General features: G+C 45.9%; 2 protein-coding genes and 3 non-coding genes across 7 annotated transcripts; 3 read left to right on the top strand and 2 right to left on the bottom strand.

Annotated features, from left to right (window-relative positions):
- Positions 1–58: 58 nt before the first annotated feature.
- On the bottom strand, positions 59–165 carry LOC122220903. Its single transcript, XR_006203049.1, has one exon. It is a non-coding gene; the product is annotated as a U6 spliceosomal RNA (small nuclear RNA).
- A 1,353-nt stretch (positions 166–1,518) lies between these two features.
- On the top strand, positions 1,519–13,006 carry DDX39B (DExD-box helicase 39B). 3 transcript variants are annotated; one of them, XM_042938206.1, is made up of 11 exons: positions 1,519–1,708; positions 3,107–3,319; positions 4,298–4,425; positions 4,720–4,812; positions 7,238–7,421; positions 8,718–8,836; positions 10,927–11,058; positions 11,819–11,928; positions 12,027–12,171; positions 12,316–12,463; positions 12,785–13,006. In XM_042938206.1, the coding sequence occupies exons 1-11, from the start codon at positions 1,690–1,692 to the stop codon at positions 12,799–12,801; spliced, it is 1,308 nt and encodes a 435-aa protein (XP_042794140.1). In that variant the 5' UTR covers positions 1,519–1,689; the 3' UTR covers positions 12,802–13,006. The 3 variants fall into 3 exon arrangements, with proteins under 3 accessions (XP_042794140.1, XP_042794142.1, XP_042794143.1); XM_042938208.1 differs by having other exon boundaries at positions 1,521–1,708; positions 2,969–3,319; XM_042938209.1 differs by lacking the exons at positions 1,519–1,708; positions 10,927–11,058.
- LOC122220850 lies at positions 2,467–2,544 on the top strand. The gene has a single exon (XR_006203017.1). It is a non-coding gene; the product is annotated as a small nucleolar RNA SNORD83 (small nucleolar RNA).
- On the top strand, positions 7,474–7,550 carry LOC122220851. Its single transcript, XR_006203018.1, has one exon. It is a non-coding gene; the product is annotated as a small nucleolar RNA SNORD83 (small nucleolar RNA).
- Positions 13,007–13,072: 66 nt separating the features above from the next.
- On the bottom strand, positions 13,073–14,674 carry MCCD1 (mitochondrial coiled-coil domain 1). Its single transcript, XM_042938220.1, has 2 exons — positions 14,054–14,674; positions 13,073–13,521 (listed from the first exon to the last, which is right to left on the bottom strand). Exons 1-2 carry the CDS (start codon positions 14,219–14,221, stop codon positions 13,336–13,338), a joined length of 354 nt encoding a protein of 117 aa, XP_042794154.1. The 5' UTR covers positions 14,222–14,674; the 3' UTR covers positions 13,073–13,335.
- Between the last annotated feature and the right edge of the window lie 1,112 nt (positions 14,675–15,786).

Below are 15,786 nucleotides of genomic sequence, written 5' to 3'. Positions count from 1 at the left end.
TGTGTGGAAGCAGCTTCCTTTTTTTTTTTTTATTTTTTAATATATGAAATTTACTGTCAAAAATATGGACCGCTTCACGAATTTGCGTGTCATCCTTGCGCAGGGGCCATGCTAATCTTCTCTGTATCGTTCCAATTTTAGTATATGTGCTGCCGAAGCGAGCACAAGCAGCTTCCTTTTTGCTTCATCATTTCTCACTTTCATTCACTCTCTTGTTCCTTATTTACATATTCCCCAAATACCCCAAAGCGCTGTCCTTTGAAGCTTGTTGGAAAAAATAAAAGCAACTAGTATGTTATTGTTTCTCTTAAATGAGGAACATATGTGGTTCCTCATTGGGAACCCGAGAACTACAATGGCAACTATAGAGAAAAGCTGGGGTGTATTAACAAGCACTCTTTGCTCCTTATTTTGCTTTATTTTTCTTCATGGCACTTATTACTACTTGACATTTGTTTATATGTTGTCTTCCCTGGAATGTGAACTCTGATGACAGGGCTGTTCACCGAGTCCCCGGATCCTAGGTTAGCGGTTGGCACAGGGTAGGCTGCTGATAAATACTGTTGAATCAATTGATACTTAAAGTCGGAAACATCATCCTTGGATCACTGTTCCTTCTCTTGGCCGCAGAACAATGCCTACTTCACCAAAGACTTGAACCAATGAAGTAATCCATAGGGTAATTATTAACCGGACTCTTCAAGCAGGGAGGCAGGATACAATAGAGACTAAACGATGTTTAAACAGCTAGCTTTATTTTCGATCTGTTGCTTTGCTTGTTGTAGAATGGCAGTAATGGTACCTATTCCTTACTGTTAAGTGGCTAACTGGTAACAGGTAAAGAGCCGAATGTTTGCTGTCATTTTTGTTGACATCACATCTGACTTTGGTAGCATATCAAAGACTGGGTTATCAAATGCTTCATTAAGGAAAAAATTCAAGCTCAACAATGGGGCTGCTGGAGGCGGGGCTAAAGACATTCTGGTCGAATTAACAATATTTATATAATGTTGCGTAACCCTCAAGCCCCACCACTTCTTTAAAACCTGAGGCAGAATCCACTCAGTGGATTTAGAACACCTTCCAGACTCGAATTTCCTGTCCCATAGCCTCAGGGCCCTTGGGGCACCAACTACATCGGCCAACATTTTGGGCAAGGGGAAAGGGTAGGACCCCTACGCGCGGCTCAGACTCATTCCTCCCCTCAACTGAGGTCCCACGTTCTCTAGCTCCAACGCTGACGCACCCGGGTCACCTTGACTACCAGGCCAAGGACCCCGTGGGAACTCTCAGTCCCCGCCACCCTTTTTCCACCGAGCGGTGAGCCTACGGAGGGGTGCCCGGAGAGAAGACCTGCCCGACAAGAACCTAAAGGAAGAGGTAAAGTATATGGAGTAGAATAGGGCACGAGAAAATATATAACAGTAGGAGAGGATGCCAGTTTCCTTTATGCCCTTTGTTACTTGCAGTAGCGGAGGAGTTAGAAGTGGCTTTAAAAATTTTTTTCACACAGGCATTTCCTAAAGGCAACCCCGGAGCGCGCAGAACTATGGGATCGTGAAAGGGTCGTCTTCCGGTCCCTTGCGCCTGCGCGCTGGCAGCCGAGAAGGCGGGAGGCCCTGGTAAGAGGGAAGCCGAGAACCGGAAGTGAAGGCAGATTCCCTCCTTCGTCGCTGTTGCCGCCGCCATATGCGCTCGCCTTGCTCAGGTAAGCTTTGGCCTTCTTTATCATCCGCTTCCATCTGCGTTTCTCTGCGGCCATTCTGCCTCGTGGACTCCTGATACCCCTTCCACAGACTATGGTCTGGTCCCTGGGGCCTAGATGGGTCGTTATTTCCATTGCTTGCATCCCTTTTGAGAGCTCTTAAGAGTTCCGGGGGGGGGGGGCAGGGAAGGTAGGGGGCCCAATCCAAGATGGTGGCCCTAGCGCCATTGTGTCCCTTTTGCTCCCTGCTCCTTCGTTGGGCTCCTCGTTTATCGGATGCCCCAGCGATGGTGAGAGGCGGCGGTAGGTGCTCTTTGTTTCTGGGCATTTGCGGAGGGTGGGGCTCTTTTCACCTTCTTCTCATCTCTGGGTCCTCTTAATGGCCCAAGGTGGGAATAGGAGGAGGAGCCGCCTTACGGGCCTGGTTGGACTTTTCTTACCTCGATTTACCAGCCTTTACTTGGAACATTTTCCAAATGTTTATGCGTGATGTCATTGTGTGTTTATAGGAAAGGAGTCTCAGCTGAAGAGTAACGAAGGGTGATGAGATCCCTTACTAGAGTTTGTAGTACAGCTGGAGTGAGAGTTTATCTCGAGTACCTTTTTTCCTATTAATTGTAGCGGAGGGAAGATAGTATTCATCTCCGACCTAGTCATTTCTCTTACTGTACTCTTCTATCCCCCCCCCCCCCCCATTAGTTACACAGGGATTTCTTAAGTACCAGAAGGAGGTTACTGAGGAGTGGGATGCGCGGATGGCAGCCAAATGATGTTTATATTTTGGGAAGTGAGCACTTTGCGCAATGATGACCTTAATCTATCACCCTTAACTGATGGCTGCCTTGTTAGGGGTCAACACTTTGAGATGTAGGGAAAGCAAAAAGTCTTCCTTTGATGGTTTTTCAGGACTTGTCTTTATCTTGTTGTCTCCATTCTCCGCTCTCTTGATTCATTTTGTTTTTCATTATCTATTTCCTTCACTGTTGTTACTTAACAGATTAGGAGTTCATATGCTGGTTCTCCCCATCCTTTCTGGTTTATGCTACTCTGATCCTAATCTCTTTGGGAACTTGTGTCTTAACCGCCTCACCTGGGACCACTATATTATGTTTGCTTTTATGTTTTGTGTTCTTGATATTTTTCTTTCCAGATAAAGGTGTCAGTACAGGGAAAGTGGGAAAAGTGTGGGGATGGAAAAGAGGTGGTGAAGGCTCTGCTCACGACTAATAAGTCTTTTGTTTTTCTTGTTTGTTTTTTTCCTAGCTCTTCTATCAGAAACTAGGTTTTTTGTTTGTTTGTGTTTTTAAACTGTTGCTCAAGCCCCCACTCTCCTCCCTTGTTTTCACTTACTCTGCGTGAACCCTTCCGGAGACTCCTCCCCTTCTCCCCCTGCCGGCCCAGGAATGGCAGAGAACGATGTGGACAATGAGCTCTTGGACTATGAAGAAGATGAGGTGGAGACAGCAGCAGGGGGAGACGGGGCTGAGGCCCCTGCCAAGAAGGATGTCAAGGGCTCCTATGTCTCCATCCACAGCTCTGGCTTTCGTGACTTCCTACTGAAGCCAGAGTTGCTCCGGGCCATTGTTGACTGTGGCTTTGAGCATCCGTCAGAAGGTAAATTTTCTACTGGGCCTAGAGTATTCATTAGGTTCTTTAAGGGAACAAGAAACAGGTGTGTAAAACAGTTCCTCAGATAATACATATTTATTTAGGGTATATCAGGAGATAAAGTATCGAGAACTATTTTAGCGGGAGAGATTTGTATAGATCGGTTTTTCATTCATGGTAACATGAAAAAGCTAGTGACCTAAAAGCAACTGCTGTTAGTTGTTGTGACTGGCTTTTCTCTTTGCCTACTTTTTTCTTTTAAGTTTATTTATTTTGAGAGAGAATGAGCGGGGGAGGGACAAAGAGCGAGGGGGAGAGAATTTCTCCAAGTTGTCAGTGCAGAGCCCAATGTGGGGCTTGATCCCATGAGATCCCATGAACCGTGAGATCACAACCTGAGCCAAAACCGAGTCAGATGCTTAACGACTGAGCCACACAGGCGTCTGTTTGTCTACTTGTTTTTAATCTTGTTACCTAGTCTTCTAATTTTGAATTTCCAGAGAGGAGCTGGTTGGACCTTTAGTCTCTATTGGGCCAGGCCAACTATGGTCTCTGGAAACCTTTGTGGCTGATCTAAAATGAGTTGCTTTTGGGTCAGCTACCACACCCTTCATTTGTGTCCAGGGTTACATGGCCTAAAGATGGCAAGCTAAGTAGGAGAAACGGCCTGGGGCAGGCACTCAGATGTCATGGATTGTTACAGATTAAAGGAAATAGGGATAGAGCCAGGAGCACCAAAGGTGAAGTCTTGGTGGGTGGAAGAGGCCAGGCACTGGAGTTGGAGGAGGGCAAAGCCAAGAGGAACTAGGAATGTCTGCTTTTGGGATGAATTTGATGGAGGGAACAGAGGTAGAAAGGGCCTGGAAGTTGATGAGAACCATTTAAGAATTGAGTGGTGAGAAATGGGTTTAGAATGGTGAAAAAGGTTGTGGAGTTACTGAAGACTGAAGTGTAATTTATCTCTCCCCCCATCCCTCCTTCTAGTCCAGCATGAGTGCATCCCTCAGGCCATTTTGGGAATGGATGTTCTATGCCAGGCCAAGTCAGGCATGGGAAAGACAGCAGTGTTTGTGCTGGCCACACTGCAACAGCTGGAGCCGGTTACTGGACAGGTACATTTGGGGAAAGTGCTGTGGAAGACATTTTGGTTAGGAATTTTTGAGAAGGGTGTTTTGCCTTAGCTACAAGCTGCGTTCAGAGCCACGGGTGTTTGTTGCAAAGATGATCTCGGTTACCTTTTTCTGATGGCCACGTGGGATATTGCATAGAAATTATGTGGTTAATGACTTAGATCTCAGAATTGAGGTTATTTATAATCTGTCAGATGTATTTTTGTGACCATCACTGCCCCGAGGAGATAGTAAAGGGATATACTGTTTGTCTCTGTCTGCTCTCCCCACCCCAAGGTGTCTGTGCTGGTGATGTGTCATACTCGGGAGTTGGCTTTTCAGATCAGCAAGGAGTATGAGCGCTTCTCTAAATACATGCCCAATGTCAAGGTAAGCCAGGGTAAAGACACTTGGGAGGATGAGGATGTGGGGAGTTGTAGGCATTGAAGAGTTGTAGGCATTGAAGACTTGTAGGTCAGCCGTCTTCACGTCCATAGATGTTAAATTATCTTTATATGAATGTCATTTGCACGTTCTAGGTGGTAAGTTTCTGTAAACTTTGGTATGCAAGGGATTTACAGTTTATGGTTCATTTGAGTACACGTTATAATTTCTGAGATGTTTGCTTTACTCTAATTTTGGAGAATCTTTAGTTTGCTTTAGTTTTTAACAGATTGTGTGAATATAGCTGTGCAGCAGGAGACTGCATGGTTAGGCTATGAAGGGTGCTCACCATGAGACCACGCTTTTGTTTACTATTTCTTTACACTGACTTTGAATGATTTCACTGTGCTTTGGTTGAGTTTGAGAATTTTGGGGTGTGTGGCAAGAGAAGCTGGAAGCTCCAAAACATTTCTAGTGTGGTGTGTGAATTTTGAGGATTCCTGAAAGTGGCAGAAAATTGAAAGATGTTTGGTGGCCACAACAGAGTAGGCTTGGGTTGTTTTCTGTATATAACCTTGGTTTTTATAGTGTGGTTTCCAAACCCAAAGTTTCAGCATCATTTGGAAGCTTGATGGAAATGCACATTATATGGGTACCGCCCCAGACCTCCTGAGTATGAATATGTATTCAAATAAGATCTCCAGGTAATTGGAGTTTGAGAAGCACTGATGTGTATAACTTTCTACTCCTCTGGCTAGGATGTGGTAAAGAATAGTACTTCTGTTTGGATTGTTGTGATTTTCTCCTGTTACTCATTATTTTATGTTTTAAAGTAACTAGGAATGTTGAGTCCTAGTGCTAAACTAAAAATAATTTCTTAAAAACCAAAGTAATAATGATCAGTATCTCGTGGTAACATGTTTTGAGTAAACTAAAAGGTTTCATAACAAAAAGATTTGTATTCTTCTGTCTCTAATTGCACTTTACGGAAGGTAATCACTAGTTAACCTTTATTTTTTTTTAATTTTTTAATTTTTTTGCTTTTTTCTCTAATGGTTCTGCGACACCAGGTATTGGCACTGTTCTCTCAGTTTATCAAACTTCAGGTGTTTATGATTTCTTTTCATGAGAGATGTTTGTTCGTGTTGTTTTGTTATTTGAAAATTTTAATCCTTTAAAAATAATCTAAATGTTATATATGCGTGTCAAGTAATATCTCTCTTCTTAAATTGTCAGCGTCATTGACATTCACTTTCTGTCCTTTAACTGGAGTGGTCTTGCTGCTGGTTGATTCTAAAAAGTTGAAAACCAGAAAACGGTTTCCATTGTTATGACTGGAAACATTCATTGTTGGGCTTATTAGTGAGCTAGAATTGTACTTCCTCCTCTATAGGTCCAGCTCATCAGCTCATGTGGCTCAAAAGAGAACCTTTTTTTTTTTTTTTTTAAAGTTTATTTCAGTAATCTCTAACCCAACGTGGGCCCGAAACTCATGACTCCAAAATTGAGTTACGTGTTCTTCTGACTCAGCCAACCAGGCGCCACAAAAGAGAATATTCTTGGTGTTAAGATCAACTGCAAATTGGCATGACATAATTCTTACTTTTGTTTAAAATTGTGCTAAAGTGATTCGTTCAAAAGGTTGGGTTAGTTCTATAGAATATCCTGTCTCTGGATTTGTCTGGTTACTCCCTTACGTGGTTCTTTAACTTGTTTTTTCCCCTTAGTATTTCCTTTAACTGAAATACGAATTTGAAAGCTCAACTGACTGAAGTTAAACATTTTTGGCAAGAATTCTTCATAGCTGATATTTTGTGTACCTCCTGTTTTGTTGCAAACTTGGTTGTTCCGTAATGAGTGATTTTAGTTTCATTGTGACAGTCTGATCCTGTACTTGATCTTCTCTCCTTGAAACTAGAAAGCAGTTTCTGGTGTCATGTGATCCTATAGTAAAGACTAGATCCTCAGCAGATCTTTTCTTAATGTTTATAACATGGAGTAATGTGGTCAGCTTGAAACCGTAATTTCATAGGGTTTGTGCAGGGGCATTTAAAAATCTGAGTTCGGTTAGGAAAACTTGATGTTCATGAGCTTTTTGTGGTGCTTTGCACTCTGGTGATTTCTTGCTGTCCTTTCTTAAAATGAAGTGTGGCCATAGCATCATGGGAAGGAAGATTATTAGATTAAGTCAGAAGAAAGTGTTAGTCCTGACTTCCTTGATTAGCCACATAACTCTGGGCAAGTTACTTATGTTTCTTAGCTTCAGCGTTTGGGGAATGTAATAAGAATTTTAGGTCAGGTGGTCTTTGATGTTCGTTTCATCTTTGAAATACTCAAAGTTCACTTAGATTAAACTGAAAGGATGGGAAGTGCGGGGAGATTGGACTGTTTCCTTCCTTGTGAGACACTGTTTTTTTCTGGGTTAATACAGGTCGCGGTGTTTTTTGGTGGTCTGTCTATCAAGAAGGATGAAGAGGTGCTGAAGAAGAACTGCCCGCATATCGTCGTGGGGACCCCTGGCCGCATCCTAGCCCTGGCTCGAAATAAGAGCCTCAATCTCAAACACATTAAACACTTTATCTTGGATGAATGTGATAAGATGCTTGAACAGCTCGGTGAGTGGCAGTGCTGGCAAGGGGGCTGGTGATCAGGGAGTTGCCCTTTAGAGCCAAATGATGTTTTTTTGATTCAGGAGCACTTTAGTGCTGGGATGACTCTTCATCTATCACCCATGACTGATGGCTCTGGCTCCCCTGTCGGTTTTTGTGAGGCCTTTTAAGGAACTTGGGTGAGCAAGGAGAAGTGTATTTTGTCCTGTGATAGAGGTTTTGTTTCTTTGAGAGGAGTGACTTTGCTGATCTTAGACATTGCTCACACCACTATTCTCTCCTTTACAGATTCTTATACTGGGTGTCAGGGGTTGGGTAATAAACTGAAGGAGGAAAGCCATTTACTCTCTGGCATCCTCTGCACAGCATCTGTCAGTTTATAGCTGAGTAAATCTTTAGACCTAAGTTCTAGGATTAATGTGGAGAGTTTATGGGGTTTTTCTGTATTTCAGTGTGTCACGTGCGGTTAAGAAAGGAAAATTGTGAGAACTCACATTTAATAAATGAGAGCGTTGGGATGGACGTGGCCCCAGGGACAAGTCATTCCAAATGATTGACTCCTAAAAAAATTTTTTTTTTAATGTTTAATTTTGAGAGAGAGACAGAGCAGGAGTTGTGGAGGGGCAAAGAGAGAGAGACAGTAGCTGAAGCAGGCTCCAGGCTCTGAGCTGTCAGCACAGAGCCCGATGTGGGGCTCGAACCCGCAAACTGAGATCATGACCTGAGCCACCCAGGTGCCCCTGATCTTTGACTATTTTAACGTGAGCTCTAAGATGGGCTCCAGGTAGAGATGTCTTGTTTGCCTGGCTGGATAGGAAAGCGTGATCCAGAGGAGCCACAAAATGGACTCTGACAACTGGAATGTAATTTGGTGCACAATATTTGTAGACAGCAGGGGTGTGGGGAGAAAGTATGGACAAGGGCCTTGTAAAGAATTTCTCAAGGGTCTTATGCTTGTAAGTTTATGCTTATGCTTATACTCGAGAGCCTCTGCAGTGGGCCTTATCTCTATATCAGAATTGTGAGCTTTGGGGTTTTTTCGTCTCATTTCTTGTCTGGTTAAAACAGCTGGAATCCGATCCCAAGTCTTTATTTCAGATTCCACTGTGTGCTGTTTCTATTGTGTTATTACAATGGATGTGATTTTACGGTGGTTGGAATAAATGAAGACCTGAGACAAATCTTACTGTGAAATGACTGTTCCTTACCCATTTCCAGCAGCCATCACCTCATTGGGCTGTCTCTGGTCTTTGTCTATGATGTATGCTTCTTGTCTTACAGTCGTCTTCCTTTTTCTTGTAGACATGCGTCGGGATGTCCAGGAAATTTTTCGCATGACCCCCCATGAGAAGCAGGTCATGATGTTCAGTGCTACCTTGAGCAAAGAGATCCGTCCAGTCTGCCGCAAGTTCATGCAAGACGTAAATACCCTTCTACCTTCTCTCCCTCCACTCCCCGCCCACTGCCTCCTCCCCTTCCGCGCCCTCTTCCTCCAGACTCCCTTGTCCTTCAAGTGCCAAGAAGGGGGCACGTGCCCATCTGGGAGTGATGACTCCTTGAAGAGACACATAGAGGCAGAGACAGCTAGTGTTAGGGTCTGCGCGGGCGCCAGGGAAACTCCGGAAGACTTGGTCGGGTTAACTTGAGAGCGGGTAGTGTTCGACCTTTTTTTTTCATCACAGCATTTTTGAACCTCTTCTTCCTTTTTGGGGGAGGGCAGGATTTTCTGCCCTACCACCCACCCATCGTCTCCTATACACCCCTTTACAGCCACGCACCCTCAAGGTGGCATCGAGCACACAGTTGGAGCCTTCTGCTCCTCAAAACTCACAACCTCCCGGTGGCAGGAGAGCAAGAGAGGGACAGACAGATGGCAGGGCATGTCCAAAAGAAGAGCAAACAGCACAAATGAATCCGCTCCCTCCCCGCCTCCAGGGGTGGGGGCCTCTGGCACCTCAGTCCCCGATCCCTTACTCCTTACCATCCATACCTCCTCGCACCCATCCGGAAGCTCGGTTGATGTGAGCCGGCAGCGGAGAAGCACCGTGGAGCGGCGGGGGAAATGCAGACGGCACCAGCGGTGGATGGCGGCAGCGGAGGCCGCGGGGAAACCTGACCAGGAAGCCGAGGACCAAACCAGCCTCTTTTTCCGTTCCCGGTTTTTTTCCTGAATCCAAGGCGTGCCGTGCTCCCCGTTTCCCCCCATATGTGTTGGGGGGAGGGGTGTCCTGAAAGGGGGGGTAGATTTTTTTTTTTTCTTTTTTAAGACATTTTTTTTTTAATACTCAAAGGCAAAGGAGAGGGATGTGGGAAAGGTAAAGTGAGGAGCTCCACTTGGAAGTAACCAGGTGGGTGTTAGGGTTTGGGGCTAGACGGGGCCTGTCGTATAAGTAGTGCAGTGTGTTCTTTTCCCATCCTGTACTGCTCCGCCCCATGGGATGTTTGCTATTTTTAGCTATACGTGGGGCTAGAATTAGATTTGAAGGAGGTCATGGAACTTCTTTTTGGAAAGCCTGCCTTTGCTATCCTGCTAGCTTTCTGGGATTGGGCTTTTGGTTTTCTCCCATGGCACACATCCTTTCCTAAAATCTTGGACCCTGGGTGTTCATGTTAATTATGTCCCCAGGTTAGTGAAGAGTGCTAGGAAAGTTGGGCTCTAGAGTGGAGTCTTGTGTCAATTTGTGTTTTTATTTTTTTATGCTACCTTCCTCCCCTTCAAGGGTTTTGTGCGTGCGTGTGTGTGTGTGTGTGTGTGTGTGTGTGTGTGTATTTTTTTTTAAGATGAGTGAGTATCTACTGCTCTGAATTTGTTTCTTAGCACCATCTGTTGGTACCTTCCATGTAACACTATAGTTGGTTTGGCTCTTAGTTCAGAGACCAATGTTCTGTTCCCTTTGTTCCTTTGTGGTCTGAGGGCAAGTTGTTACTCGCCTTGAGTAACTTTTGCTTCTCTTTTTATGGCATTTTGACTGTGTCCATTGTAGTATTCTGATCTTAACAGATATCCACCCTCCTAATGTGGATATGATTCTCTTAGTTGGGAGGATACTCGGAGCAATTTCTGTCCTCTTCCTTGTATTATAACCAGCTTTGGTGGAGTTATTCTGACCTTGAGTCACTGTGTCCCACCAATTCCCGGGTGTTTGGATCATATTGGCCCTTGGGGGATCATCTATTGTTTTCTTTCCTGTACCACCTGCCTTTGAGGTAATGGCATCTTGCCATTGGGTGGTCTCACTGCTCCTTTACCTCCCTGCAAATTTCCCTTCCCATGACAGTTTGTAGCTGGGCAGTCTTAAGACTTGATAGGAAGGAAATTAGATCTAATGTGGAAGAGACCACATTAAAATGGGGGTATTTTTGGGGATGTGGTGGGGTTTTCAATCTTCTCTCTTCTCCCCATCCCCCCCATGGGGTGTATTGGAGATCAAGTTCCTCCACCCCCCCAGGTTTAACCCCCCCACTCTGCCCTCCTCCCGTTCCCCACCCCTTCCTCCCCCCTCCCCCCCAGCCAATGGAGATCTTCGTGGATGATGAGACGAAGCTGACGCTGCATGGGTTGCAGCAGTACTACGTGAAACTGAAGGACAACGAGAAGAACCGGAAGCTCTTTGACCTTCTCGATGTCCTTGAGTTCAATCAGGTCAGTTGTTTAAGGTCCAGTAGAGGGATGAGCACGTCTCCAACTGTAGCAGAAACCTGGTTAAGTACCCTTTAATTGAGGATATGATCCATGCGATGTGAGAGAGAATGGTGGAGAAATTGTCTTTAAATGAAATTCTCTTAAGTGAGAATTCAGATGTCTTTTGGGGCTGAGCATGAACAAGGTGTGAGCAGCTGCTTTCCTGTTCCATGGCTGTCACAGCCGGGTATTCAGTAAATAAAAATCTCAATGAAGAAAATCCTTGAGGGGATTTAATCTTGTAAAAGTTCCAAAATATCTTAGGTTTGTTGGGTTCTTAAATTTGTTTCTTGTGTTATTTACCGAGAAGAAGCGTTTCATCACTTTACCTGTTGTGTAGTTTATCTGCACCAAAAACTTCCTAAAATTAAGGTAGAATTCTTATGTTGGATGTTCTTGATGAGCAGGAAATATTGGTCCTGGTCTTTCCAGACTTTAGTTTTAATTTTTACCACTTTCTCATGAGGTTGCCTCATTCTTGTCTCTCAACACACCTGGTAGTTTTGGTTATTTTCTGTACCTTCTCTGCAGCATGTCTGCTTAGGAGAAGTCAAGAGCTGAGTGAGAAAGGCTAAGTTGTATTTAGATCAGAAGAGGAATATGTGGGAGGGACTAGGAGGAATTCCTTTAGAAAAGCATAGTTACTGAAAACATTCCTTGCACGTACGTAATCTCTCTAACATTCCACATGGGCCCACATCCCCCTACTCTCCACACATAGGTGGTGATCTTTGTGAAGTCTGTGCAGCGTTGCATTGCCCTGGCCCAGCTTCTAGTGGAGCAGAACTTCCCAGCCATTGCCATCCACCGAGGGATGCCCCAGGAGGAGAGGTGAGTCAGAGATGGAAAGATGATTTGTGTCCTTGGGAAGGAAAAGAGACCATTGAGAGAAAGGACTCAACATTTTTCTAATTTCCTTTCTCACAAAGGCTTTCTCGGTATCAGCAGTTTAAAGATTTTCAACGACGAATTCTTGTGGCCACCAACCTATTTGGCCGAGGCATGGACATTGAACGGGTGAACATTGCCTTCAACTATGACATGCCTGAGGATTCTGACACCTACCTGCATCGGGTAAGCTGCACGCCCACACGGACAGCCCAGTGTCCCCTCCCACCTCCCGATTTCCTATGTCTTTATACCATATGTCCTCATCCCTCCTTTTGGGTGTCTTCCTACTTTTGGGTCTTCCCAGTGCCACCCTCTGTCTCCTTCCAGGTGGCCCGAGCAGGCCGGTTTGGCACCAAGGGCTTGGCCATCACGTTTGTGTCAGATGAAAACGATGCCAAGATCCTCAATGACGTGCAGGATCGCTTTGAAGTCAATATTAGTGAGCTGCCTGATGAGATAGACATTTCCTCCTACAGTGAGTATTGATCTCATGAGACTGGCTCTTCAGTCTCCTTGCTCTTAGTGTGTTTGTCTTAAATCCCATGTACGCACATAAGGTCTCTGGTGCATAACAGGCACTCGACAAGTTCATGTCCCCTGATCTTGATGCCCTTGTTGGGATGTGTAGTTGTCCTCTGTGTGGGGTCTTTTTCTCATGACAGATTATTTCTGTCCCCACTCCCAGTGTGTCCTCTGTACCCACAAACTACACAGGCATCTGCATGTAATGGGGGGTGTTTCTGCCAGCCTCGCCATTTCCATGTCTTATTCTAATTGTGCCATGTTTTCTCTTCAGTTGAACAGACGCGGTAGAGGACTCACCCATAGTTTTGGAATGTGACCGTCTGTCCCTCTTCAGGAGATGACAGCAGGCATATGGGGGTGAAGGAGACACTACTGCCACCTGCCCTGGCAACCCCCACCCCCCACCCCATGACTTCCCCCTTTTGCATCACCACCACTCCTAAACTCCTATTTCCTGAATTGTCTGAATTTTTTTTAACAAAACTAAAAAACACATGTGTCTGTGGTGTCTATAAATGCTCCATCCCTTTATTGGATTTAGGGTGAAGTGAGGCCATGATTCAGTGTATATTCCTATAAGGACTGGGTGCCCTACTGTGGGGCCCAGGTCAGTGGGGAGGGATCAAAGGTAGGGGGATGTGACTAAGAAGACTGCAGAGGCCATGGCTCCCTGCTGCTTTCCAACTTCTGCCCTTTTTGGAGGTGTTTTCCATTTTTCTTAGTGGCCTGGGAGGGGCTGGGATGTTTCTGACCCGAAGGCCCAGTGTGGGTGGTATGTAGTGTTTCCAGTGTTGGAAGGTAAAGTGGGAACTGGTGGAAAGCTTAGGCGTCTCCTAGGCTCTCTCGATGTCTCCTCATCTGTTCCTTCAGCTTCTGGATCTTGAGCACCAGGGCCTGTGCTTCCCAAGCCCCTTCTTGCCCTTCCAGAAGGGCCTGGTACAGCTCCAGCTGCTGCTCCAGCAACTCTTCAGCTTGGGCCAGCTCAGCTGTGGGGCTGGGCCGGGGACCCTGAGTGAGGGGGGCAGAGGGTAGGGAGCATCAGCCAGGGTAGGGGGCTGAGGCTTGCTGGAAGTCAGGCCTTCTGCCTCTAACGTTACTTTCGATCCCATTACATTAAGGTGATCTGTACTGTGAAGCCAGGGTAGATTTTGGTCTTGGGGATAAGCCTCTGGGGGGCAGTTTGCTCAGGGGCGATAACTGAACTTGTGTAAGGAAGCATACCGGGTCATGAGAGGTGAGGACTGGCAGTCCCTTCTCCACCTCCTCCCCTCCCGCCCCCAACTAAGAAATGATTAACTGTTAGGTGAGGGGAAATTCCTGTTCAAGGACTTCATGGACTCTGCAAGGAGAGAGCTCTATGGGGAGAGGGAGCCCTGAGGTCTAGAGTGGGGTGGGGGTGGGGAAGGTGCTGGGGATCTGGGGATGGGAAGTAGGACACAAACTTGGGGGGGGGGGTGGCATCTATTTGCAGGACTGTGACAAAAAGGGATTCCTTCATGCCAGCCTCCCCCCTGGTCTCCCCACTCTTGGTGCTACTTACCCTTGGCGGTGACCTCATCTTCTCACTGCATGTGGAGCTGGTCTGCTCTTTTGTGCTTGCCTTAGGGCTCTGGGAGCAGCACCTCCAGGAACCCTGGGGCCCCAGGGGCCAGGAAGGCAGGAGGAGGCGACGGCAGCAACATGAGAGCCAGGGCAGAGGGAGGACCATAGCTGATGTAGCAGGGAGCTGTGTGAGCCGCCCAACAGCCACCAGGAACTGGCTCTTTCCCTCCAGGCCTTGGCCTCGCTTCAGTGACTGGCCCTGCCCAGGGCCCTGCCCCTATCTTCACCTCCCTCCCAATCTGGCCCTAGACAGTCTTCCTGAGGTGAAAACATTCCTGCTAGTTTAGGCAGAACTTGCTTTAAAACACCGGTGCCCAGCCTACTAGGACTTAAGTCTGTTTTTCCTAGCACTATATCTTTTCTCATTTCAATTCTGCAAGGTGCAAGGTACATTGCTAGTGTCAGGAAACTGGCTCAGAGGGTTCCCTTCAGGATTCATTCAGTGAGTACCTACTGGGGCCGTCTCTGCCACATGTGCTCAAGGTCCACAGCTGGTTGGTAGAGAAACCTGGAGAATTCATGCCCAGTTCTCTCTGACTTGAAAGGTTATAGCCTGGCTTAAGTATTGGTTACTAAGGTCTTTCCTTTTTCTCTTCTTGCTGCCCAGAATGGCATTTTTTCTTGTCTGTTGTGCACTACATGTTGTAGGGGTTTGCATTCTCTGGTAGTTCTGGGCACTGTTGTGTCACTGTAACCTCGGCTCCTGACAAGAGCCTGACACTGGTAGCGGGTCTCAAGCTTTGTTGAACTCATGAACCCTTCCTTCAAATCTGCATGAGAACAAAAGCTCTGTTCACACACCACGTGTGATGTGAGCATTTATACATGTTGACTTTCTTGCAGTATGTTCTGAAATGTCTTGTGGCTGGATACCTCATAAGGGAGTGGATGGTCCCAATTTTGATCATCTGGGAAAGAGGTAGACTCTCAGGCAGAAAAAAATAGAAGACGAGATGGCTGGAGGATGGACAGCTGCTAACCAGCTCACTATCTTTGTGACATCATGCTGAATTTGGAGGGAAGATGACCTTTGCCATAGCATGGGGATCCAGGAACAGGGAGGTTGACTTTCCTGGAGGTCAGTGGCTCTCAAACTTGGGGGAGGGGGGTGGCTGAAGCAACTTTAGATGAGGCCAAAGACCCCACATTCCCCATTAGCTGACATGTTCCCACTTTTAAGTGGAAGAACCAAGAACTTTGGTAGGATTTGAGGGGGGAAAGAAGCTTCCTCATATTTCTATTTTTTTTTTTATTTTATTTTATTTTATTTTTTTTTTTATTTTTTAATATATGAAATTTACTGTCAAATTGGTTTCCATACAACACCCAGTGCTCATCCCAAAAGGTGCCCTCCTCAATACCCATCACCCAGCTTCCTCATATTTCTTAGTGATAAGGTTATGCATGATTCATATTTGACTTGCAGTGTATGCGTGGTTTAAAATCTTATTTTTTTAATGTTTATTTTTGTGAGAGAGAGAGACAGGGGCAGAGGGAGACCGAGACAGAATGTGAATCAGGCTCCAGGCTCTGAGCTGTCAGCACAGAGCCTGATGTGGGGCTCAAACTCACAAACCATGTGATCGTGACTGGAGCCGAAGTCGGACACTTAACCAACTGGGCCACCCAGGAGCCCCTTAAAGTCTTAATTATTAGAACACAAGAGGCCCT

The sequence above is a fragment of the Panthera leo genome, chromosome B2 (assembly GCF_018350215.1).
Source record: "Panthera leo isolate Ple1 chromosome B2, P.leo_Ple1_pat1.1, whole genome shotgun sequence".
Lineage (NCBI taxonomy): Eukaryota > Metazoa > Chordata > Mammalia > Carnivora > Felidae > Panthera > Panthera leo.
This window is presented reverse-complemented; position numbering and strand designations above follow the sequence as displayed.